Source organism: Pseudochaenichthys georgianus, chromosome 15 (assembly GCF_902827115.2).
Source record: "Pseudochaenichthys georgianus chromosome 15, fPseGeo1.2, whole genome shotgun sequence".
Lineage (NCBI taxonomy): Eukaryota > Metazoa > Chordata > Actinopteri > Perciformes > Channichthyidae > Pseudochaenichthys > Pseudochaenichthys georgianus.
Window position 1 is genome coordinate 35,372,520 of NC_047517.1, and position 27,386 is coordinate 35,399,905.

At 42.7% G+C, this 27,386-nt stretch overlaps 1 protein-coding gene across 2 annotated transcripts in view; it reads right to left on the bottom strand.

The window, feature by feature from the left end:
- ugp2b (UDP-glucose pyrophosphorylase 2b) overlaps positions 1–27,056 on the bottom strand; it is a 57,844-nt gene extending 30,788 nt beyond the window's left edge. Inside the window, exons 1-4 of one of the 2 annotated variants that reach the window (XM_034100740.2) lie at positions 26,805–27,056; positions 22,635–22,762; positions 21,690–21,797; positions 6,569–6,754 (exon numbers count right to left, since the gene is read on the bottom strand). In XM_034100740.2, the coding sequence (XP_033956631.1) occupies positions 6,569–6,754; positions 21,690–21,797; positions 22,635–22,733 (393 nt within the window). In that variant the 5' untranslated portion in view covers positions 22,734–22,762; positions 26,805–27,056. Of the gene's footprint in view, positions 1–6,568; positions 6,755–21,689; positions 21,798–22,634; positions 22,763–26,079; positions 26,606–26,804 lie in introns of those variants that run through there. The other variant, XM_034100739.2, reaches the window with a different exon arrangement.
- Between the last annotated feature and the right edge of the window lie 330 nt (positions 27,057–27,386).

Below are 27,386 nucleotides of genomic sequence, written 5' to 3' on the forward strand. Positions count from 1 at the left end.
GTTGACTGCATGTGATGTGCCATAGAAAGATTTGAATGGCCTTTTTGTTACATACTTTTTTGCAAGGCTTTCCAGGCAGGAGTAAAAGCCAAGCACTTTGAAGACAAAGATGGATGATGCAAATTGAAAAAAAAACGTCTTCTTTCCTCGCTGCCCAACATGTTCTGTCACGGTTCTGGAGAGGGTTTCAACGTGTGGGAATTCAAAAGGTGCACCATGCTCTTAATTAGGCTGTTTTGTCATGTACCGCTCCATCTGTCTGGAGCTTACTACAGCAGAGACAGAGAGACTGAGGGGGGGGGGGGGGGAGAAAGGATGTAGGGTAGGGCGGGGTACAACTTATCCCAAAAATACCTGTACAGCCTGCACCAGATTGTCAAACGACCAAATCGTTGAGCTTTAATAATGACTAACCAAATGTGATTACATAAAAAAATCGCCCTCGTCCTGATGGCTGTTCTTGAACAGATTAAAATATCCTGAATGTTGCTCAAGCAGAAGCAAAGGAAACTGCAATAAGATCATGTATCTGTCAGGCAGAAACTTGGGACAAGTAATTTGACTGAAACCATAAAACTGAACTAACTGACTGCTAGGGTTAACTTTGATTTAAACATTTGTAGAATACTAAGAGCTTTATTGAGTAGGTGTAACTGTATTAAGGGTTAAACTCATAACTTTATAACTTAGGGTTTAATGTCATTGTAAAACCATTGGGCCAATGAAAAGGCAATAACAACTCAGGAGGGAGCCAGTCGAGATTTCCTTTTGAGGGCCACCAGCTGCAGAGAGTTGACTAATTAAAGGGACGTGGCCCCACAGCTGTGAGAACTCAGCAATCAGGTGTCCATTTTAGGTAGCACTTTCCTGGAGCTTCAGCGTCAGACAAAGGAGTCCTGCTGGAGTAAGACTGACAAAGACAATAGAGTCCTGCTGGAGTAAGACTGACGAAGACAAAGGAGTCCTGCTGGAGTCACGAGGGTGGCAAAGAGGAGGCAAATCCTACTTTGATTGAGCTAAGTGTCGCTGGTGTTTTATTTTATTTGGTTGTTTAGCCCCTCATGCTATAATCATGTGTATTTTCTCCATTCCTGTTCATGTGTCTTCTCACAATTATCACTGGCCCCGTGTATCTCGTAATCGATATAACCGGCCTGCTCTCGTCTATCCCACGTGCTCCACTGACATCCAACATCTAGTTTCAGGCGGCCTGTGGAACTGCCAGTCAGCTGTTCCTAAGGCTGACTTAATCTCTGGCTTCGCCTCCCTGCAGACCCTGGATTTCCTTGCTCTCACTGAGACTTGGATTACTCCATCCAACACATCCACCCCAGCAGCTCTCTCCACAGCATATTCCTTCTCCCATACACCCAGACCCACTGGCAGAGGAGGTGGCACTGGTCTCCTGCTCTCAAATGGAGCTTTTCCCTCTTCGAGCTACCTAACTTCACTCCTTCCACCTTTGAATTCCTTGCCGTCACAGTAACCCATCCTATACAATTAACCATTGTTGTTCTCTACCGTCCACCAGGCGCCTTGGGGGACTTCTTGGAGGAATTAGATCATCTCCTCTCACACATCCCTGAAACTGGCCCTCCCGCTGTACTTCTCGGAGACTTCAACCTCCAGATGGGGAAGATAGACGAACTAACATCTCTGCCTTTGCTTTCTCACTGTCTCCGTCCCAACTCATAAAGCTGGCAATGTCCTTGATCTCAAGGAACTGCACTACTTCTAACCTCTCTGTAAACCCGCTCCACACCTCCGATCACTTCTTCATTTCATTCTCTCTACCCCTTTCCAAACATAACGAACTAATCTCTTCTCATCCTGCACTTGACCGCCGTAACCTTCGTTCCCTCTCCCCCTCTACCTTTGCCTCATCGGTGCTCTCAGCCCTCCCTTCCTCTGACTCGTTCCAACTCCTGCCTCCAAACTCTGCTGCAGAAACTCTCCTCTCTACTCTCTCATCCTCTCTGGACTCTCTCTGTCCGCTCACATCTCGGCAGGCTCGTCAGTCCCCTCCTGCTCCCTGGCTAAATGACACACTGCGTGCTAATAGAACCGTCCTTCGGGCAGCAGAGCGGAAACGGTGGAAATCCAAACACCGCGACGACCTCCTAACCTATCAGGCTCTCCTCTCCTCTTTCTCTGCTTCCATCTCTCAGGCAAAAAGCACTTTCTTTCAAGACAAGATCCAATCTTCCTATTCCAATCCCAAAAGACTATTTTCCATCTTCTCCACCCTCTTGGACCCCCCCAAAGCCCCTTCCTCCCTTCGGTCAAGCGACTTTGTTAACCACTTTGAAAAAAAGGTTGATGATATTCGCTCTTCTTTTTCTGACTCACCTCTACTCACCGCTGGGTCACCAGACCCTCCTTCCACCCACACACTAACCTCCTTTTCCCCTCTCTCGCCAAGTGAGGTTCTTACCCTCATTACCTCTGCCCGCCCTACCACCTGTCCTCTGGACCCTATCCCTTCAAACCTCCTTCAGACTATCGCTCCTGATATTCTACCGTTTCTCACCCATTTCATCAACACTTCTCTAACTTCTGGTCACTTTCCAAACAGTCTCAAGGAGGCAAGAGTAAACCCTCTCCTGAAGAAACCCACTCTCAACCCGTCTGATGTTATAAACAACAGGCCTGTCTCTCTCCTCCCGTTCCTGTCTAAAACACTTGAACGCGCTGTCTTTAAACAACTCTCCTGCTATCTCCATCAGAACAACCTTCTGGATCCGCACCAGTCTGGTTTCAAGGCAGGTCACTCCACAGAAACTGCCCTCCTTGCTGTCACTGAGGAACTGCACACTGCCAAAGCAGCCTCCCTCTCCTCTGTCATCATCCTGTTGGACCTGTCTGCTGCATTCGACACGGTGAATCATCAGATCCTCCTTCACACTCTCCAAGAACTTGGAGTTTCAGGCTCTGCACTTTCCCTCCTCACCTCATACCTCAAAGACCGTACCTACAGGGTAACTTGGAGAGGGTCCGAGTCCGACCCTTCTCAATAAACTACAGGGGTCCCTCAGGGCTCTGTTCTTGGTCCCCTCCTCTTCTCCCTGTACACAAACTCGCTCGGATCTGTCATTAGCCCGCATGGTTTTTCATACCACTGCTACGCTGACGACACCCAATTAATTCTGTCCTTTCCCCGCTCAGAGACCCAGGTCGTCGCACGCATCTCTGCTCGTCTAGCTGACATCTCTCAGTAGATGTCTGCTCATCACCTCAAGCTCAACCTTGACAAGACTGAACTGCTTTTCCTTCCAGGAAAAGATTGTCCCTCTCTTGACCTGACTATCAACATCGGCACCTCTGTTGTTTCCCCGACTCAGACTGCAAGGAATCTGGGTGTGATCCTAGATAACAACCTGTCCTTCACTGCAAACATCGCTGCTACAACCGTTGCTGCAGATACACTCTTTACAATATCAGGAGGATACGTCTCCAGCTGACCCAGAAAGCAACACAGCTTCTGGTCCAGGCTCTCGTCAGCTCACTCCTAGACTACTGCAACTCCCTCCTGGCTGGTCTACCTGCATGTGCCATCCGACCTCTGCAGCTCATCCAGAATGCAGCGGCTCGTCTGGTCTTCAACCTTCCTAAATGTTCCCACACCACGCCGCTCCTCCGCTCCCTCCACTGGCTTCCAGTAACTGCTAGAATCCACTTCAAGACACTGGTACTTGCGTACCATGCTGCGAATGGATCTGGCCCTTCCTACGTCCAGGACATGGTTAAACCGTACACCCCAGCATGTGCACTCCGCTCTGCATCAACCAAACAGCTCGCTGCGAAGGGGACCCAAGTTCCCATCAGCAAAAACACGTGGGTTTGCTATCCTGGCTCCAAAATGGTGGAATGAGCTCCCCATTGACATCAGGACAGCAGAAAGCTTACATACCTTCCGGCGCAGACTGAAAACTCATCTCTTTCGACTCCACTTCGAGCGATAGAACTATTAACAAAGCACTTATATACTAATAAAGGACTGGCTTATCTAAAGCCAGTTGAGTAGCACTTGCTCTATGAAACCTGATGTACTTACAGTATGTTATGAGCATGCATTAAATAACACTGTAACCCCCCCATGTTACTATTCTGTTTTTAGTATTTTAAAACAAACCTTGTCCTTGTAATATATCGCTATCTTTCCTGGTATGAATGTTTTTGAAAATATACAATAAAATCTACATCACACACACACACACACACACACACACACACACACACACACACACACACACACACACACACACACACACACACACACACACACACACACACACACACACACACACACACACACACACACACACACACACACACACACACACACACACACACACACACACACACACACACACACACACACACACACACACACACACACACACACACACACACACACACACACACACACACACACACACACACACAGATCTCCTTTCAAAAAAATAGCCCAGCAATTTTTCCAAAAAATGCATGTCTCCCCCCGGCGCCTAATGAAACAAAGAACGTTTGCCTGGAGGCTGATTCACATGAAGCAGCATCATGAAGACACATGCTTGTGATTTTCAGTTTATGAAAAACAAAGGGGTTGCTATGTTCCCCTGAATCATTAGACAAACATTGCATTCTGTGGTTTTAGACGTTAGGGAAATAAACAAAAGCCATACTTTCAAGGCAGAATGAGAGACACAAACACTACTCAATCCTCCGGTCGTGTTCGAGTCGAATCTGGCAGATTTACTACTTTCATCAATCATAAATATATAGTTTTACATTTGGCTGCCTCAAGGCCTTATGATACCCTCCACAGTAGGCATTTGAACATTGCTGATCACCACTCATTACATTTTGAGTGGTTTAGCCAACTTTGTAACACCTATGATGTAGGCGAGGAAATGAATGGGTAACCCTAGATTATGTAATAATAATAATAATACATTTGTTTTTTAAGTGCTTTTCAGGTGCTCAAAGACGCTTTACAGTGATGATAAAAAGGAAATAAAATGTAAAAAGTTGAATTAAAATATTAAAACAGCAACACAACATTACATCCATGTACATCCATTAGATAGTACATAACTACAAAAAAGAAAAGAAGCTATATTCACTGCAGTCATGTAGTCCACTACTCTGAGACATTGCATACATCTTAAAAGGGTGTTAAATACAATTTGTTGATGATTAATGGTTTTTATAATGTAATAGCAGTTCAAACCTGTCAGACCTGTCAAATTGGACCGGTAACACCAAAGTAAAGAAGGAGGGACGAACCCGACAGGAAGGTTAAACAGCTCCACATCAGAGCAAACACTAATCCCTGCCACATCATCACAGCCACATCATGTGCGCGGGTGTCTCCTCTGAAAAACGAAACACCTAAATGACAACGTGGCTGCCAAACCCAGGCCACACTGAGACCTGTGAAAAGAGAGCTGTCAGCGGAGGTTGGAGGAAAGATAAACTCACAGACGGAGATCAAATTAAAGCTGCAATCCAACGATGGATTTACGAGCTGAGGAGGGATGTTAGCTGACGGCCAGAAAATAAAAAACAACAACTAAAGAAACAACGGAAAACTAGAGTTACTCGGCTGCCTTAAAGTATCCCTAATTTCTTCCATGATTAAGACCTATGAATAGTTTATTTGGCACCAGATTGAATACGTATTTGACCAGTGAGGTTAGATAAAAGGGTTTTTGGGAATACATACGCATGACTTTCTGTGGTCAAAACCACGAGTATTTCATTACGAATGAGTGAGATGAAAAACAGACATGAAAACAAACATTACTATAACATTATAATCCACAGAAAAGACAAATCAGGTCAAGTCTTCTTTCTTTAGCACAGTTCATTCCTCCTGGGGCCAAACAGGTTTCACAGGTTTCACGTAGATGTGAATCTGGCCGTGACCTTTGCTCCCTGACCTCTTTCTCCCCTCATTTCCTGTTTAACTCAGCTATTATTATAAAGGCAAAATTAGCCTGTATATATGTATTTCTAGCCGCCCATATTAAAAGTTTTAGATGGGTATACTCTACCTATTATAGATGTATGATGTTTTCTATGTAACCCCAAATCATGATGATATCGCAAGGATATTTTATTTGTTGGTTTTTTATTGACTTCACTTTCCTTTCTCGTGGTTACTTATTCTTACACTTTTGAAATGCCTCGATCGCCTTCTTGTTTATGCAAAATGTGCCAAATTGTCCAACTGGAAGTGTTTCTTAATGTCTTCTAAATGCAAAAAGCAAGTTACAACTCCATGTAGTTAATTTTAAATCTGCTCTGAATGGTTGCTTGGCAAATAAGAGCAACATGTTATTACCGTTAAAACGCTGATATGGTGGCGTGTTTTCACATCAATCTGTAAAAACATATGATGCTCACCCGTGAAAACATCTTACAAAATGACTGATAGCAACAATCAAGTCATTGTGCTGCCTATTAAAGTCTTACGGCATTTACTACTCTATTTTCAACAATCCCAAACACGGTCAATCCAACAAATAAGTGCCTCTCATCTCAGGTATGGCTGGTTCTGTACCTCTATCTGCTGCACGGTGAGGTCCAGGAAGGTGTTCTCGTTGCGGACGCTGATCAGGCTCTTGGGGCCCTTGCAGCCCATGCTGGTCCCCAGGCCTCCGTTCAGCTTCACCACCACCAGCTTGTTCAGGCAGTCGGCCACGCTGTTCGGCAGGCCGCGGCCCAAGATCCTCTCGTAGGGCTGGATCTGAGGAGAGGAAGAGAGAGAGGGTCAATGAACCAGCAGGAGAGGAGGAGAGAGAGGGTCAGGGAACCAGCAGGAGAGGAGGAGAGAGAGGGTCAAGGAACCAGCAGGAGAGGAGGAGAGAGAGGGTCAAGGAACCAGCAGGAGAGGAGGAGAGAGGGTCAGGGAACCAGCAGGAGAGGAGGAGAGAGAGGGTCAAGGAACCAGCAGGAGAGGAGGAGAGAGGGTCAAGGAACCAGCAGGAGAGGAGGAGAGAGGGTCAGGGAACCAGCAGGAGAGGGAGAGAGAGAGAGGGTCAGGGAACCAGCAGGAGAGGAAGAGAGAGAGAGGGTCAGGGAACCAGCAGGAGAGGAGGAGAGAGAGGGTCAGGGAACCAGCAGGAGAGGAAGAGAGAGAGAGGGTCAGGGAACCAGCAGGAGAGGAGGAGAGAGAGGGTCAGGGAACCAGCAGGAGAGGAGGAGAGAGAGGGTGAGGGAACCAGCAGGAGAGGGAGAGGGTCAGGGAACCAGCAGGAGAGGGAGAGAGAGAGGGTGAGGGAACCAGAAGGAGAGGAGGAGAGAGCGGGTCAGGGAACCAGCAGGAGAGGAGGAGAGAGAGGGTGAGGGAACCAGCAGGAGAGGGAGAGGGTCAGGGAACCAGCAGGAGAGGGAGAGAGAGAGGGTGAGGGAACCAGAAGGAGAGGAGGAGAGAGAGGGTCAGGGAACCAGCAGGAGAGGGAGAGAGGGAGAGAGAGAGAGAGGGTCAGGGAACCAGCAGGAGAGGGAGAGAGAGAGAGAGAGAGAGAGGGTCAGGGAACCAGCAGGAGAGGGAGAGAGAGGGTCAGGGAACCAGCAGGAGAGGGAGAGAGAGGGTCAGGGAACCAGCAGGAGAGGGAGAGAGAGGGTCTGGAACCATCTGGAACAAACTGCCTGATTCCGGGAGGTCAGCTGCAACTGTTGATATTTTAAAATCCAGATTAAAAACGTTCTTTTCGACGCAGCATTTGGAGTGGTTTTAATTCAAACTGCAGTTTGGCTTTTATCCATGTATTTTATACCCGTTGTGTTGATTTTACTATCTTTTATCTTATTTTGTAAACACTTTGGTTGCCGTGCGCGGGAAGGTGCTGTGTAAATAAACTTGCCTCGCCTTGAATCAAGTGTTTTTGGTTATCATTTCTTGGATTATGCAGATTCCAGTAGTTATTTAAAACTATTTAGTCAGATGCCAAAGGCTTCACCGGAATACCCTTGAAGACACACGACACATGTTGTGGCTTGTTTTTGTGTAAACATCGCGGGTGTTAATTGCCATGTCTTAACGCAGCTGTTTTAAATGCAGTATTTAGCACTTTGTTTGGTGAGGCAGCGAAAGCCATTAGAGTACACAGTATAGTGTGTGTGTGTGTGTGTGTGTGTGTGTAAAGCCACATTACTGGGTCAATACCCCACCTTTCATCAGCGTTTTCACACATCATGTATCGACGTATTCTAAATGTCTCCGGCAGAGCAGAGAGGAGGAGTTCACAGAGGACACTGCTGTATGTAACCTCACAGGAATGAGCCACACACACACACACACACACACACACACACACACACACACACACACACACACACACACACACACACACACACACACACACACACACACACACACACACACACACACACACACACACACACACACACACACACACACACACACACACACACACACACACACACACACACACACACCACACACACACACACACACACACACACACACACACACACACACACACACACACACACACACACCTTGTGTTTCTCCTCAAGTTTCTTTCAGCTTGATTACATTTCACTCTTTGGGGATTTTTGTTTGTTTGTAATCTAGTTTTAAGGGAGAGTCCATTCTGACCAAATGTTACGACAGCTTTTAGATGTTGGGAAGTGAGCGAGCATGTCAACTCTAGATGTGTGTGCCTTCCTATAATAACAATGTGTGTGTGTGTGTGTGTGTGTGTGTGTGTGTGTGTGTGTGTGTGTGTGTGTGTGTGTGTGTGTGTGTGTGTGTGTGTGTGTGTGTGTGTGTGTGTGTGTGTGTGTGTGTGTGTGTGTGTGAGAGTGAGTGAGTGAGTGAGTGAGTGAGTGAGTGAGTGAGTGAGGAAATGAAAAGCCAGGATGTGGCCATGTGTCCTTTCCTGCTTAAAGCACAGCTCCACCAATCAGTGCTGCGGTCACTCTGCAGACCTCCTGATGGAAACAGACGCTATCTCTCCTCTGGTGGCTAACTCGCCCACCCCACCCCCCACAGAACAATCTACACACACTTTTATCAGCCAGTTCACCTCTGCTGTAACTCTGCAAATGTCACCGCTGCAGGACTTGTAAAGGAATTCTCATTCTGATCGTGACAACCTGGACACAGAGTTGTTTTTATGTGTCACCTGACTTGCATGAAAGGAGTGCAGGTGGGTGGTAAACACGCACTGTTATCATATATTAAAGCGGTTTCATTTCTAAATCTTTGCAGGTATTGGAAAACAAAAAAAACATTTAGAAAGTAAGCAAGAATTCACAGAGAAGGAATGGAGAGGGTGTGTGGTTTTATACTGAGCAACCTTCCTCTGGGATCCCCATCCTACCCCTGCACCCCCGCAGCTAAAAGGCTTCCACTTCCAGATGTTCCTTTCCCTTTCAGGGCGGTACAGACGGGGCCTGCTTTTTCCCCTTCTCGTGTGTGTGTGTGTGTGTGTGTGTGTGTGTGTGTGTGTGTGTGTGTGTGTGTGTGTGTGTGTGTGTGTGTGTGTGTGTGTGTGTGGTGTGTGTGTGTGTGTGTGTGTGTGTGTGTGTGTGTGTGTGTGTGTGTGTGTGTGTGTGTGTGTGTGTGTGTGTGTGTGTGTGTGTGTGTGTGTGTGTGTGTGTGTGTGTGTGTGTGTGTGTGTGTGTGTGTGTGTGTGTGTGTGTGTGTGTGTGTGTGTGTGTGTGTGTGTGTGTGTGTGTGCTAATAATACTCCACGTGAACACAGCACTCAGAAGCCAGCAGGAAACACCTCTCTGGCCCGACTGAGGGAAATACTACTGGTTCTTAATAAAAGGGATATTTCACACCTCAAATTATTATTTGTATAAAAATAACTCAATCTGTGTTCGCTTGATTTGTTAAAGATATTCTTACTAAATTCCTTGTTGAACGAAGAATTCAAAACAGATAAAAGTCTTGATGAATTAAAGTAAATGCGTCCTTCTTTCTCAACTGTTACAAAATCACCCACTACTTGTGCGGATTAATCAAAACCTCATTTATCCCACCCCGTATGCTCACTCCCTTGTCCCGATCACCTTTTTTTGCTCCCGATCATTTGATTTTGACAATCTGCCGATACCGATTTTTCCCGATCCGATCTTTATGCAATGCATTAAGAGAAAACAAAGGTAACCGATAACGGCTGGTCATCCAACGCGATTAATTCAGCTATCTTGGCTGTTATTGTGTTGGCCTTTTCTCTGTTCTGGGGCAGTTTCTCTTTCCTTTTAAAAGTCTGTGAAAGTGTCGGTTGTTTCAGTGCCGTTACCTGAGTGGCCGTTGTGTACTCGTCGTGTTGGTGTTTGTTTCTCAGGTGGCGTGTTAGATTGGTCGTGTTGAACGTAGCTCTGTTCTTTCCACCACGCGGAACCTCCGCCTTGCAAACATTGCATCTGGCTGTTACACTGCCTTCGCTTTCAATTTTATAATACTTCCAAACTCCTGACATTTTCTCTGTCCCGACTCCCGAGTCACCAGCTGAACGTAGCCTCTCGTTAGCTTACTGCTGCTATTAGACACTGCGCCCACTCTGTTGCCAGATTTCAGAGAAATAAGCAACCAGGTCTGAAAACAAGCCCAAAGAAAGCAACACATACATAATGTTGTGTAATTTTAAACCAAAACTAAGTCCTCAGGATGACTTTAAGACGTGAACATGGTCATTTTTGTTTTGTAACATTAAATAAAAAAATAAAAAAATCCCGATCCCTGATTTTTTTCTCCCGATTCCGATCTTTTGAAAATCACGTGATCGGCTCCGATCCCCGATCACGTGATCGGATCGGGACATCTCTACTTCTGAGTAAAGATGACTCACTCTTATGTGGAAGTGTTTTAAAAGTAGATGTTTGATGAAATGACATCTATAAAGCCTGGGTAAGGTAAATCATTAACCAACGACCGGATACATGAGACTTGTGTAAAGGGTTGTAAACGGTTGTTTTGATAATGCTTCGCTTCAAATCGCTGCCCCCAAGACTTTTCAAATGTTTGGGGATTCTGAGTTCACCGTTGAGGCACGTGAGAAAAACTGTTTTCTTCATCAATTCAATGTAGCACAACTGATCTACAGATGTTCATTTAGGAAGTATGTCTTCAAGCCATACACTTCAGAAGGATTCAGAGTGTTATACAACTAAAATATGGTTTGTACAATGTGGGAATAAAATGGAAAGGGAAGAGGTCTACATGTCTGGAAGCAAACGGTTATCTCTGGTTCAGTGGAGACAGACTTGTTACTCAGAGAACAAGTCTGACTGTTCATTTAAATATTTGCATGTTGCTGACAGAAAGAGGAATGGATAACTTCGTGTCCAGACAACATTGGTCTAATTCCAGGAATAACTTGAGATCTTCATGCTATTGAAAATGTATGAAGAAAATATTGTTTTCATTGCTGGCAGTGATCTGAATACAGAAACAGATGCTCATCAGGATGTTTCACATTAAACCAGCATTTTGGAAACAGTTCAAGATCAGATTTTCCACCTTTTGAGGATTTCGACAGCGGCTTTTGGCTGTTATAAAAAACATTACTGACTGACCAGATAATTCTGTAGAATATCATTACGTTAACATCAGCTCCATCTGGCTTTTATCCGATGGCTCTAAATCAGGGGTGTCAAACTCAAGGCCCGGGGGCCACATTCGGCCCGCGACTTCATTTTATGTGGCCCCACAAGAGCTTGCAAAGAATATAATATGTTTATTATACGGTTACATGCTACAGAAGCACGTTGCCCATAAACTACATGTCCCACAATGCATCTCAAATATGACTTTTTTCTCAGAATTTGCCTTTTTTTCTTCAAAATATGCATTTTTTCATAGAATTCCTTTTTCTCAGAATTAGATTTTTATTTCAAGATGTCACTTCTATTTCTTTTTTCTCCAGAATTTGGCTTTTCTTTTTAAATCATTTTGTAACATTCTCACTGAAGAGACTTGCAATTATTTGCCCTAGACGTCTGCTTTCAGACGTAGTTAATTATGAAGTTATTACCCTATCCGATGATAATCCAATGCAGAGGCAATAATGTAATATAATACATTATTTTATATATATGATATATTTATATATGTATTTTTATATAGTCTTAAAGTTACAACCGGCCCTTTGAGTGCAACCATAATGCTGATGTGGCCCGCGATGAAATTGAGTTTGACACCCCTGCTCTAAATCAAACACATAATGTCAGCATATCTCAAATGTCAGTGTGGATTAAGAGACAGTAGCTTGAAGGATAATCTGTTTCTTAGTGTTTCCACAACAGGAAAAAAGTAGCTTGATTATAAAAATACCGACAGCTGATTTGGATCGATTTGCATCCTTCTCCCAAATGTGTTTTCATCGTGTTACAGTACTAAGACCATGGTAGTACGATCCATATCTTAGTGGATGCAGGAGAACATGTACCGTCAGCTATGTAAAGAGTACATTTCTGATACGAGTAATACCGGATGGAGGCCACGTCTGAACTGAAATGTACAGAGCAGGTACATCCAATGCTCTTTTGACGGCCAGATGCTAACCTTTAAAATACCTGTCCTGCACAGGAGAGGCGGATTTGACCTTTTTCCAACACCCCGACAAACCTGCTCTAAAGAAACTGTGTTCAGAGCAGGCAAAAGAAGTGATACAAAAACAACTGGAAAAACACGAGGAAACATTGACGAGGCTTTCCTCATCCGGTGACAGCTGTATTATTTTTGTTGTGGCTGTTTTCTTGGTACCATGGTCTTGGCAAAATAGAGCTAAGCAAACTATAACTCCGGACGGACTCATTTTGATATAAAAAAAATAATGAACATGTGCACAAGATGATGGAACGCCGTGTTATTTTCACCTTTGAGGCTACATGTTTGTCAAATTGCATATTCTTGTTTTTTTCTATGTGAAAACTGTATATTTAGACTGTATGAACCAGGATGTAGAGGTTAGGGTTGCATGTTGGCATTTGACTATGAAGCCAGGTACACATTCCTGTCATTGTCAGCTCATATATGTCAGCTGTGTGGTTTTATAGCTTAAAATGATACTGGATTATTCATTTTGTTGGCAGTGGTTGTTAAAAAAAAAATGTAGTTCCCATTTTCCTTTACTCTCCTCACTTTCATCAAATCAATCTGAAACACATCGCTCAAAGTTAAATCTTAGCGGGGTGGAGAAGCTTTAGAAAATCCACATCAGAAATCAAAACCCATGCCTCTAGTCTCGACACACGATGGTTTTCATATGTGAACTTCTGTCGCGTGACATTCGACGACAGAAGATAATGTTAAAAATGCTCACATATGAAAATCATTGTATGCCCGTCCTTAAAAAGAGACTTTATTGTCAAGGTATTAAATCCAGGGGTTGTTAAAAAAATGTAGTTCCCATTTTCCTTTACTCTCCTCACTGAGACAGGATGACGCCCAATCATGTATCCTCCCCCCCTTCCCCCCCACTCCCCATCTCATTACTGTGTGTCTCCTTCACTGGATGTTCCCCGTTGCAAAACTTGTCTCCAAACCTCTAATCTTCTCTCCGTCTCCCTTTATGAAACTCTCAATGTCCTCTTTTCACACTTCATCTTTCCCTGCTCCTATCTCCGTCTTTACTCTTCTCCATCTTGCAAAAATAAATGAGGCGGCTCAGAATTGGGGAGAGATGCAGTTACTCTACGCTGACGGAGGAGGAAAAGACAGATGAGGCTTTGTGTTTGGTTACAGAGTCCAGAGCCAGGGGAGAAACTGAGGAAGTTGTCAATGTTCAGTGAGACAGAATCATGCACGATATGAGGACATGCGACTATATCGAATAATATCTCCATCATTACAAAATGACCACAAATAAACAGATCTTGTTTTATTCGTTCTCAGTTCTGCCTTTCAGTACCGCTTAAACGTTAATTAGATGTTGAACTGAAAACTAAAAAAGGTGCAGTTTTCTACAACCTATTTCCCAAAAACCCCGTGTTGCATTATGACAGTGTTTTGCAATGTGTTCAAGGGGACATTGCAATGACGTTAAAAATAACGAACTATTTAGCAGTCCTTTGCTTAATGTGAGTGTTCTTTGGAAAACTATTAGGCATTGCAACAAATCATGTTTGTTTTAACTTGCAGAGCTGACGATTGGAAATGTCAGGTTTACTTCCCATGAGAACAATACCCTGAGTGTACTGACAAACAACTATTATTTCTAAATCTTTCAGCGAATCAGGAAGCTGTACCTTTTTGAAAACCCACTTAAAATAGGCTAATAACTGATCTCACTAGTGAATGATTCAATAAGCCATTAAACACATATTGCAAACCCTTCAGTAATGAGAAGTGGAAGTGGAGAGAAGAGAACAAATCATTTTAATGAGGCAATCTGAGAGGGAAACATGAGCAGAACAAATCTAAAAGGTCGGGGACACTGTCTAGTCATCAGTTTCCATAAACACATTAAGTGCAGCGTCCTGGTAAAGCTCTCATCAAATCAATCTGAAACACATCGCTCAAAGTTAAATCTTAGCAGGGTGGAGAAGCTTCAGGAAATCCCGTAGAAATCAAAACACATCCCTTTAGTCCACACACGTGTCAAACTCAAGGCTCGGAGGCCAAATCAGGCCCGTGGTGGATTTAATTTCGGCCCTTAGGATAATTTTTAATTACTATTAGATCTGGCCCGCCGGTATATTGCACGCACACCTTCACTCCATCCTGAGGGTCTCCTCCGCTCAGAGCCTGAGCCCAAACATTGATGAACCTGCACCCAAGATGAGATGCCAAGTATCTGCTTGAACTAGCATCACAGAGCAGCACACTGAGTTCAATGGATGCTTCCTTCTGCACTTTCTCTCTCACGACAACAGGGCATGTTTGTTTTGTTCTTTGAGGGAAATAGTTTTGTTGAAGCTTGTTGGCCTGTGGAAAAATGTACTCGTAAGAAATGGAAAAGCTGCAGATCGAGCCATAAGAAATGAAAGCAACTGATTATTTCATGTTTCATGTTGTTTTTATAGGCAATAATGTAAGCTTTGTTAGTTCCAGGTTTAATATGTGCAATAAGTTCATTTCAATAAGTTTTGCAATAAACATTGAACCAGTCCGGCCCTCGACTAGTACCCATTTTTTATTTTGGCCCACTGTGTATTTGAGTTTGACACCCCTGCTTTACACACAATGCTTTTCATATGTGACGCATGACTTTTAATGACAGAAGAAAATGTTAAAAATGCTCACACATGAAAATCATTGTATGCGAGTCCTTAATAAGAGACTTTATTGCCAGGGTATTAAATCCTGAGACACTAATTCATGCAAGCTGGTGAGGAATGTGGGGACAATTAAAACAATGTGCATCCTTTTTAGATGTAGCATGGGTGTGTGTTTTGCCTGCTTTAATGCCTCAGCACACACCTCTCCTTGCCCTTTAACAATTCACAGCGGCACTACCATGACAACAAAATAAAAAACACATGAGGATAAACCCATTGTTCTATAAAACAGACCACTGTACTTGGATTGTAAACAAGGAGAAGGCCTGTTTTACTTCACAGTGAATTACAAATAAATGATTGTATCTGGGCAAAAGATATGGCATCATGACAATTTCCAGCTTCTTACGAACTTGGCTGAGGTCAACACAAAGTCACACAGTAGGAGAGGAAGTTTCTCAGTGTTTCAAACACAGCAAACAGACAGTCATGTATCTCAGCTTTACTTACAGGCTTCTCTCACGTGCAACACTTTGACTGACACATAACACTGCGTTCACACTTCAAAGATCTTGAGGTGGAACCTAATCCTACTCTGTTAAACCTTTAAGTCTTGCACTTTGAAGTGTACTCACAACATGGAAACTCAGAGTCCGGAAGCATCCCTTGTGACGGGAAACTAAGGAAAAGCTACAAAATGAGAATTACTTTCAGATCAAGGGAACCAGGAAATCCTGCACAAGCACCTCGAAGAAACTCTGATGAGTCGGCACTTTGACTGGCTTTGTATGTGTGAAAGTGGCTTTGGAGATACAAAGGCATCAGCAACTTGTATAGGACAACACATCCTCACTCCCAGGTCGGCCTATGTTGACGTTATGTCAAGTCCCCTGTGTCGGCTTTTTCCAACGCAAGGGGGGGGCCCTAAGCGCACATTTTCAACTTTGCGGGATGTCCATAGTCCTCTATATAGCTCCCTAAACGTATGTTGTAGACGACTTGAGATCGCGAGCGAATGCTACCCGCAGATCCATTCTCACAGCGTTTATCAACCTTTGTCTTACTCAATATCAAGCCACACTTATTGTTTTTACTTCTTCATTTTAATTGAATAATGTAGGACTTTTGTTTCCGTCAGTTATGGGGAGAGTAGGGGCTCAGAATACTGAAATCTGTATCTGCATTAATGGACGTGCCATTGTGCGATTAAGTGATTGCGCAATAATTTATAAACTCTTCAACTACAAGCCTAATTATATTTTAAAACATTTTAGAAGGCCTCACGAAATACTTTAATGTAAATTAAAATGTAAATGTGAAGGGATGTGTGTAATGTGGTGATTGACATTATTCACCCACGGATCTATGGGTTGGGGTATTGTTGCGCACGGACATTTCAGTTAACCGGACTTCCTGTTGATGTGAAATACGAAAACATTTTTTAAAAATAAAATACTTTATTCCGAGTGTGCTTGCTTTTCTCATAGGAGGTCATCACATAAAGGAATTGTAATACCGGTTCGGCTGCATTAAATATTACATATCTGCCGTAGTTCGCTATTTATAGAGCCCTGCTGAGAAGACATCTAGACAAACAGGAAGAACTGCTGCCGAAACTGAATATGTGACGTGGATCATACATTTATCAGCAATCAAACAACATCTTACATTTCTCTTCACACAATATGTCTCCTTGCAGTATCAATACTAATTCGGCTGACTTTTATATTTGATCCAATCGGTATATTGCTATATTTACACCATAACGGACCACAGCTGATAGAAAGGGACACCTGGTGGTTAAAGCACGTTATTGAAATGTATTATTTTTATGATTCGATATTAATAGGAGACACAGACAGACAAACTAATAAGGCTTTATTTAAACATTAAAGAATACTTTAGGTTAAGGTATTATTTTGAAGAAGAAAAAAGCTTTGGGGGTATAAATATTATTGGACCCGTTCAAATCCAGTTTTGGACAGTCTGCCGTGGTTCCATCCCATTTCAAAGTGTTGTTCGACGCTCGGCGTAACCCTCGGAGCACACTATCCAATCACAGAGCTTGAGGACTATCACGGGGGTTGTCAAGCGAAGCGGAGAGAATACTTACTTCCGGGTGTCAAATTCTCTAGCAAGCAACTACTATGAGCTGCTCCGACCCTCGGTCCTGATGGACTCCAACTTGTGTTTATTAATCAAACAAATAAACAGGATGTGTTGTATAGGAAGCACAAGCTGACCAATTCAAGGGGCCCTACTGTATATGCTCATTTTCAGGTTCATAATTGTATTTTGTTCTTCTACTCTGACATGTCTCCATGCTTTAAATGTTCAAAAAGCCCTTTATTGTTCTCATACTGCCTGTGCTACAGCACCTCTTTTCACCCTCTGTCTGAAACCAGAGCCCAGCCTGCTCTGATTGGTTAGCTGGCCGGCTCTGGTGTGATTGGTCAACCGCTTAGAGATGTCCCGCCCCTTCACATCACGTCCACTAGCCTCATCCCAATACCCCTCCTCGACTCCTCCTTTCCCCTCACTCGCTTCCCTTCCTTGCGTCTTAGCTCCGCCTCCGTAAGATGCGAGCGAGAGACACGAGGAGGTGACGCGAGGACAGAGGAGTCCTCGGGTATTAATTGGGATGGCCTCGTTCACTCAAACGTCACTCTTAAACGACGTCTGTTAATGATGACATGTGCACAGCTGTATCCCCTCTCATCGGGCTGAACTGAATAACCTTTAGAACCGGCCCATTTGTTGTTAAATATTTATTTAAATGAATGAATCTTTCTCTTGTTAGTCAAGGAATTCAATGTATGATGGTTGGTCCTGCTTTTGTGTTCCGTTTTGGTATAAAATGTAGCCTACATTTAAATAAAAATATCATTATAGTAATGTGAAAGCCTTTTAGAAATGAATTGCACATAATAATTCCCACGGAGCTGTGAGCACTTCTAGCACTTGTGACGCTTTTCCACTCATCTTCCAGTTGTCGGTTTTCCTCTGTTGAAATCAGCCAGCTGTGAAGGTGGGGGCGGGGCTTATATACGCGAGTAGTGAAAACACTTCTGCGTAGTCTGCTCCCGCACCCCTCCTCCCTCACCCCTCCTCGACTCCTCCGTGTGCATTTCAGCTATTGGGACGTCCTTCAACATGGCGTGTCTTGATCGATTTCCGGGTCAAGTTCCGGAGGAGGGGAAGAGAGGAGTCGAGGAGAGGTATTGGGATGAGGCTAATGTGTTGGAGTGCTAGGCAATAGAGTGCCACAGTGACGCGTCCTAAAACCCAGAAGTAAGTGAGAATTTTACCACTTCCGGTTCCTTCGACAAAAACTTTTATAATCAGAAATCTAATCGATAGATTTATGATTAGAAAATTATAAAAGTAGGGTAGACATGTGGAGATTATCCGGCTGAACAAAACATCATCCGTCTCTTAAATGTGTCTCAACCACAGACCTTATTTCCAGCTATTTTCCAAAATCCTTCGGAGAAATTGAATTGCTTTTTGTCGAAGGAACCGGAAGGAGTTTACTTCCGGGTTTTAGGACGCGTCACTGTGGCACTCTATAGAAGTACGGGTGTTACATAGTGATGTCACTATGTTGTGAAAGTAAACAAAGGAGTCTATTTCAGGCAGGGGTCCCTTTAAGCTTCTTATAGTCCTTTATGGCCAATTCAGTCACCGCAAGTCCATCTTTGTTTTAAAAACTCTGCAAAACCAGAACAATGTTATGGAAATACTAGTTTGCCTGCCACTCACTTAACAAATGCCTCAAAATGCAAAGACTAGAGCATATCATTTCTATATTGATGTCTCCCATGGGACTCAAACCCCCCTGACTGTGTGACTGCTCTGCTCTCACTATCAAACAGTTTTTGTTTAGGACTTCTGAATACTTCCGCTCCAGCAATATCCCACATGGCTTTGGCTTGAAAGAAAAAGGGAAACAAGAGACAATGGACTCGTTGTTTCCTCTGACATGCAACTGAGCTGTAACAGTGGAGGTGTCGTGAATCACAAATGCCATCTAATTCAAAGTGTTAAGTTGAAAGGACTGGTTTCAAACTCTCAGGATAAAGGAAACTTGAACACTAAAGAGAATTTCCTGGCCATTAAACTGGTTAAAACCGCCCTTTGTTACGCAATGTTGTAAACTGATGCCACTTTGTTTACAGCAGATGAATGATTTAGAGTTCTGTTTGTCTGAGTGGAAACACACGAGAGTCAAGAGCACACCAGGCCAAGTTGAATACACTTTAGTAATACGTACTCTGACTAAATAATAACTATTACAGACATACGCCTCAAATAGCTCCACTTGGACTTCAGCCAGGCTTTTCCTATTCAAGCTGTAATCAGAAACCCAGATTAACATTGAGTGGAAACAGATATTTATGACTCTTCAGGACACTGCAACACTGGTATCTCTGATGTCCCTTGATCTTATCAATGAGGCCCTTTTCCATGTGGTGGAAATATGTCATTAAACAAACATCATTAACACATGCCGAGTAATCAGGTCATGTTTTAGTGTTTTTACTGTTGATTAAATGGAATATTACTCTTTTCTGTTTTGAAGCCTCTGTAAGCTTGAAATTAGTTTTGTCGTGAATATTGTAACACCCTATCTTTACTGCCATGGATGCAGCCATATTTACATATTAACTGAGGTATATCATTTGGCAGATAACACGCAAAACCACAACAAGATTTGATGAGCATCGCTTAAAAGGGCCGTACCAAAAATATGTTTTAATAAAAGCTTCTTTTTAAGTTTTCAAATTAACCTTTGATTTTATGACGTGACATTTTAAAATATTTTCTACCTAGAAAAGAATCCTTAAGTGGAAAAGGAGACTGACGTCCCGTCTACACTACAGGCATCGAAAAATGCTTTCAACGCTTCGCCCATTCATTTGAATGGGGTGACGTAGAATATTTTGAATCTTCGCCGAACTGCATTGTGGGGAGCGGAGCATGGCTTTGCAAGCATCGTGAGCATCAAAAGTTGACCAATGTTCAACTTTTGATGCTCCCGATGCTTTCGAAACTGGCATCAGCCAATCAAATCCCGTTTATGCAAATCCCGCCAGTACAAGCGCTAGCCAATCAAACCGCGTGCAAGCAGGGAGAACCAGACCGCAGTTCATTTCCTCATATTCCAAACGAGAAATTACGGTAGCAAATCACCCGGTTCTTTACGACCAGAACTATTTACCGGGATACAAACCGGAGGAACCAGGCATGGAGGGAGGTGGCAGAGACAGTGGGGGAAACTGGTAGGTTTTTTGTTTGGGGAGTTTATATCCAGTTTACTTCGTTTTAACATTGCTATTGCTTTGTATGCCGGGGTCGGGCGGGAGATTCCTGATTGGTTGTTGGTCGCCTTGGTTGCGAGAAATCGCCAAGCCTCAGACACGCCCAGATTCAAGATTTTTTGATGCCTGTAGTGTAGACGGGCCGTCACAGATGAAATGAGTTAGTATTTTTTTGTGTTAAATCAACTTTCTTTTGACTGCAGTGAAATTGCGAAGGTTAAATTGCCAACAAATATGTAGTGGAGCAGAATAATAAAACTTTACTTTTGGACTTTACAACGCACTTGAGTTAATGGAGATGTTAGGAGAACACAAGTCGTAAACAATCCTATGCGGCTACTACTGGAATCTAATTCTACTAATAGTATAGCAATGATATTAGTGTAGCCTACTGTGCAGAAATACCAGAAATACCCGTTTAAACTGAATCAGTCGACTTGAACAAAAGACTGGTTGATGAAGAATCCAGTCAGCTTTAGGAATGAACCCTCAAACTTTTGAGTGCAGCTCTATCATGTAACTTTTTTGAGAGTTTGTTTGCCGTCATCTAGTCGGATGTTTCTGAAGTTTCACAACAGCTCCTCGTGATGAGTGCTGGGTGCTGGAATAGGAGTGCGCCCGTGACTAAAAACACACGCCTGACTCGAGGTGAAAAGCTGAATACGGTTTCTTTCATTTCCCATTGCTAACCTGCTTTGTGCCCCAGACCTGAGGCCACCTGAAGACGCTACGAGAGGTGTCGTATTGGGGAATGTTTTCAACGAAAGATAAGGTGTTCAAAGGTCAGTTCTGATTGTGTGCACTGGTGACACACGTCATATAAACGTATATATTAGATTTGTACTTGTAATCATTGAGAAGGAGGATAAATGATTAATTACTTTCCAGAGTTGTAAGACTCAATGTCGTGGATGTGTATTCAAACTGGACTTCCTGGAGTGTTTTGTGTTGCGATACTTCTTAGTCTTAGCTTAGTTTCCTCGTGACAAGACAATACACACTTCATATATCTTCACTTGTGAGATGCAGAAACGTGAAGAGCTGTTGGCAAACAACAGAAGTTCCTATAGGAGATACAAACATGATGCTCTCGCTCTCTTCAACACTAGCCCATTAGCGCAGAACACACACACACAAATAAAACCCTGACAAGCTCACCGAGTCTTCTGGAGGTCTTTGTATCTTGATCCACTCTATTGAAGGACCCTTCACCTGCAGAAACCTTTGGAAAAGATTCCTGAAACCCTCAAAGTCTTTCGTTGACACCTGAAAAACAAAAGCATTATATTTAAAACATCATTAATGTCAAACAGGGGGGCAGACATGTGTCACATATGCACTTCGGCTCAATCAGAGATGCATTCACTTAATAAATGTACAATCTGCTTCCGAAAGGGCACCCATTGTTATTGTTGTTGTGTGTGTTGGTCAACAGTTATTAATAAAAAATGTAGTTAACCCAGAGGTGTGGTTTGAAAGCATTCATGTCTAATGATGCCATTGATCATTACAATAGAAACCTGCTCAGCTGGAATGGTGATCAACTAAGAATGTGTGTGTACTCTACAGATGTGCGTGCGTGTGTTTCTTTTGTGATAGGTGGCAGATTGAGAGCGCCTGGTTAGCGTCTACAAGAGTCTTAGGAGGCCATCTTTGATTTAGTGACAGATTTGTCTCAAGGAACGTCTTAGGAAAGAGAAAACAGATGAAATGACGCTCAAATCTAGTTTTCTTGCTGCTATTGCTGAGACAGTCTCAAGTCTGGATTAACATGGGGCTACTCCTAACAACAGAATTATATTTGGGGCCAACAGGACAAACATATGGCGTCTCATATGAGCTGGGAGTCCCTAATGACGCATTATATCACAATTGATGATGAATGTTTGCTTAAACCTCACCTTCTGACGTACACTTTATGTAGTGTGCGTCTGTAAGCATGAGGGTGGCTCTGCTTATTGGCACTGCGCTACAGTATGTGTCACTTTTGTGCTTTTCCAGTGTTAGTGTGTGACCCAAGCAGCCTTTAAATCACATCCAGATGCTCCGAGAGAATCAGAGCGGGGGAGACAGAGAGGGGAAGAGAGAGAGAGGTTGGTGTACCTCTCTATCTGAGCCCTCGGTGCTGTCCAGCAGTTTCTCCAGCTCTGCGTTCATCGAGCTCTCCAGCTGCTGCCGCATCATCTCCTGGAACTGAGCCATCCCCCCGTTGGCCGCTCCTTTATTCAGACCTTCAGCGGACAGAGAGAGGGAGATGGGGTTACAACGTTTTCTACACTGCTGCAACACACAGTCTAGCACACATGTGTCAAACTCGAGGCCCAGGGGCCAAATCAGGCCCGTGGTGGATTTAATTTCGGCCCGCAGGATAATTTCTAATTACTATTAGATCTGGCCCGCCGGTATATTGCACGCACACCTTCACTCCATCCTGAGGGTCTCCTCCGCTCAGAGCCTGAGCCCAAACATTGATGAGCTTGCACCCGAGATGAGATGCCAAGTATCAGCTTGAACTAGCATCACAGAGCAGCACACTGAGTTTACATGGATGCTTCCTTCTGCACTTTCTCTCACGACAACAGGGCATGTTTGGTATTTCTTTGAGGGAAATCGTTTTTTTGAAGCTGTTGTTGGCCTGTGGAAAATGTACTCATAAGAAATGACTGAGTAAAAGCTGCAGATAGAGCCATAAGAAATGAATTAAACTGATTATTTTATGTTGTTTTTATAGGCAATAATTTAAGCTTTGTTAGTCCCAGGTTTAATATGTGCAATAAGTTCATTTCAATACGTTTTGCAATAAACATTGAACCAGTCCGGCCCTCGACGAGCACTCATTTTTTATTTTGGCCCACAGTGTATTTGAGTTTGACACCCCTGGTCGAACATGTTCCTTTCATGATCATTAACTTACAAAGCTTTACATCACCATAGCACCTTCTTATCTCAGCGACTGCCTTTCTTTTTATGTTCCAACAACAAACCTTTAGATCCTCCACTGCTCTGCTTTTAGAAATTACAAGGGTATCACACAAGCGATCTGGGGAGCCCTAAACTATGGAACAGCCTCCTCGTGGATCTTAGAACAGCAAACTCCCTTGAACATGTTTTAAAGCACATTAAAAACCTATATTTTTCTAATACGGATTTTGATTTGGATTGACTTTCAATTGTCACTAGTGTCATTGTCTATGTTTTACTGTATTTTTTTATTTTTGTAATTGTTTTATTTTAACATATTATCACAGTAGAGGTTTGATCTTGGTCTGTATACATTTTAATATTATTTTAATATTGTTGTTGTGTTTTCTGTGAAGCACTTTGGGCTGCTTTGTGCATGAAAGGTGCTATACAAATAAAGTGTATTATTATTATTATTATTTCATTATGGATTATTCTCCAGATTGTTTAAATCAACGACTTGTTTTGTGTATCAAATGACAATAGTGAAATAATGAAACGTGTCCAGCCCAGTTACTCTGCGTCCAAAGAGATGTCAGTCAAACACAAAGATATTCAGTTTATTATGTTGCTTACCAGAGAAAAGCATTTGAGTGGTTAAAAAACTGCATTTTGCCCAAAGCTCTTTGTAGCTTTACAGATCTATTATTAAAATAGTTGTGGATCTACTTTTTCGAATGGACGCAGCTCTAACTCTGGATCCTCAAAACTATTTTCTACTCTTGTTATTCATTCAAACCATCTGCTTTCACCTCGCCTGACACTGAACAAAGCTTGCAAAGTTGTTTTGTATGTTGGGATTTCTTTCTTGTCCATCTTTTAGTCTGATTTGACAGTACAGAAGCTGAGTACCAAACCATACTGTTATAGTACAAAACAATGTATCTGAACCTTCAAAATCCAATCAACTAGTCCATCAACAGAATATTGTTGATGATCAATTAGTCATTACTCAAGCAATACAACAAAACATTTGATATATCCTGAGAATTTGCTGTTTTTTATACGCGTGTCATCAGTATAAATGCCATGTGTTAGGGATTTGGACTGTTGAAATCTTGATATCATTTACTAACTGTTATCAGGAGCAAAATATTTTAAACACAGATAAGCTTAAAAACAGAGGAAAACTGTTCAAGTTATTCCACAGTTATATTATCTTATCACACTAAATAGGGGTCAACTGAAGATCATCACAAGACACATATGGCAAGCAAAATGCTCATGTGATACAAAGGATAATGTATGGAAACCTATATAGCTGAATAACTCAGATATCAGAGCTGTATTCAGTTGAAAGCTTCAAACAGTGTTCACAACTTTGACAGCATGGTAAGTCATGTGATGGATCAGACAGCATGTGAGGCAAAGTCTCATTAGACGCCTGCAGCTAGTCCAGAACACAGCTGCACGTCTAGTCACTGGCCACAAAAAGCGTGACCACATCACCTCAATTCTGGCCTCACTGCACTGGCTTCCAATTTGGTTCCGAATTGATTTTAAACTCCTTTTATTTGTTTTTAAAGCATTAAAGGGGCTGGCTCCGGCTTATAGCAGAACTCCTCCAGCGCTACACCCCAGCCAGAGCTTTAAGGTCTGCTGACCAGCTGCTGCTGGTAGTGCCCAAGGCCAGGCTAAAACCAGAGGTCACCAGCCTTCGCAGCAGCTGGCCCTAGGCTCTGGAACACTCTGCCCCTCCATGTGAGGTCGGCCCAGACCCTAGGGGCTTTTAAATCGACACTACAGACTCACTTCTTCTCCCTGGCCTTCTAGTCAGAGCGGAGCACGACTCCTGACATTTCCCTGTGTTGTTATATTTGCTGTTGTAATTTATTGTCTTCTGATTGCTATCGCAGTAAAGTGTTTTTTATTGCACGTACAGCACTTTGGTTCAACCAAAAATCGTTTTTAAAATGTGTTATATAAATAAAACTTGATTTGATTTGAAAGTCTGAAATACTGAAGACTATTGAAATACATGAAACACAGGGATTGACAAGGCAGTATTTACATTTTAAGTGAGTAAAAACAGAGTGGTTTGCTCTGGGAAATGATTATTATGTATGGAGAAGTGAAGGGAAAATCATAAAAAAAAAATATGGAAGAGCCTAAGATGTAATGTTTTCATCTGGACATGTAATAGTCCACAACACTACTACCTTCTACATAAAGTAGCATGTTTCCATCTGCCATTCATACAGTTAAATAATAAGATAAATCCAAAAACAGAGCTTTAAGATAAGTGTCATTGACCGTACACATACATATTCATAAAAAAGTTTCCTTGAGGTATCCTAAAAAGCCAAATATCCAGGCAGCATGTGAGGCAACATTGCAGTCTCTAACACTAGACTACTGACATAAATGCAAACCAGTGATTGACAGGACAGTAGGTTTGCATTTCTAAGTGAGGAAAAACAGATTTAAATGTTTTCCATCAACAGCCTAGTAGATATGATTTAATGAAGGAAGAAGCATACAGACACAGGTATTGTCCTTTAAACCACATTAGAGCCATAGACAGGTATTGTTTACAGCTGGACATGTAAGATAAGGAGTTAAATACGCTCTCCAAAACACTACTTACCTTCCACATAAAGTGCCATGTTTTCAGCTGCCATTCCAGCAACTCATACAGTTCAATTCAAGAGAAATCCAAAAACAGAGCTTCAAGGTAAATATTCCATTCACGGTGAAATTGTCATTGAAGGTACATCCCGTTAATTAATATTGAAAAAAGTTTCCTTGAGGTATCCTAAAAGCCAAATATCCATTCATCCGGTCACGGTGATCTACTGGGCATCCTCCAAATGAAGTCTTTCAACATGAATAACGCGGGTCTAGCAGTATCCTTTATTGCCTGCCTCTCATTTTCCAAAGACCACGTCACAATTCTTGCCTGTGTAAGTGACTCCCTACCTCTGCTAATGTTTTTCTTTTCGCCTCGCCCCTTGGTATAATTTTATTACCTTTAGTCACATTATACAACCCAACAAAAGTATATTATTAACCGGTGATGTGCACACTAGTGACTCACATCCGCATGACCGGTCTGACTTTAGAGGAGGCTGTGGGGATGAATGAAGGATGGATACATGTGTGGACTGAATGTACTCATGGACATAATTCAACATTTACGCAGCATTCAGTGAGCACCCATTCACATGCATTAAGACAATTCAGTACCGAGGAACACAGCACAAGGGAAAAAACGACCATTATCGATCAAATAAGAAATACTGTACTAGATGCAAAACTAGAAGCAAATGATGGTTTATATAAATAGATTTAAAGATGTTCCGGAATCCTTACTGTGGGACTGTATGATGCTGACTGAAGAACAGTCGATGGCCTGGTCCTGCAGCGATCCCGCAGAGGAGATACAGAGGTATTTAGTATTATTAAACACAGGTTTTCCACCCTAAAACATTTGGCTTCTGTTCCCCTTGGTCATCGATGTGAAACGTTTAAAAATAACACTTTAAAAAGGTGGTTAATTGGAAGATATTTCACACAACAGTAACATTCCAGGAAGAGGCGTTCGAGGAAGGTCGCAGCCAATGAAAATGCTTCATTCCCCGTGACGCAGAGCTGTCGACCAATAGAATTCTGCAACGTACGATTTGATATCCGTGATTTAGAATGTTGTTATAGGAAATACTCCTAAAAAAAGATAATCTACTTGTACTGATATTTATCTTTGGATAAGAGCTTTAAAGTACTGAGTTATTTTAGTAGTATATCCATATGTGTACATATATTAGTAGACTGGCCAGAACGCCACTACCATTTGACTTGAAACATGTTAAGTAAATGTGTCCCTGTAAATGGTTGACCTTATAAGTAAACAATGACACATTCCAAATTTGACTAGTTTCAGATATTACATAATCA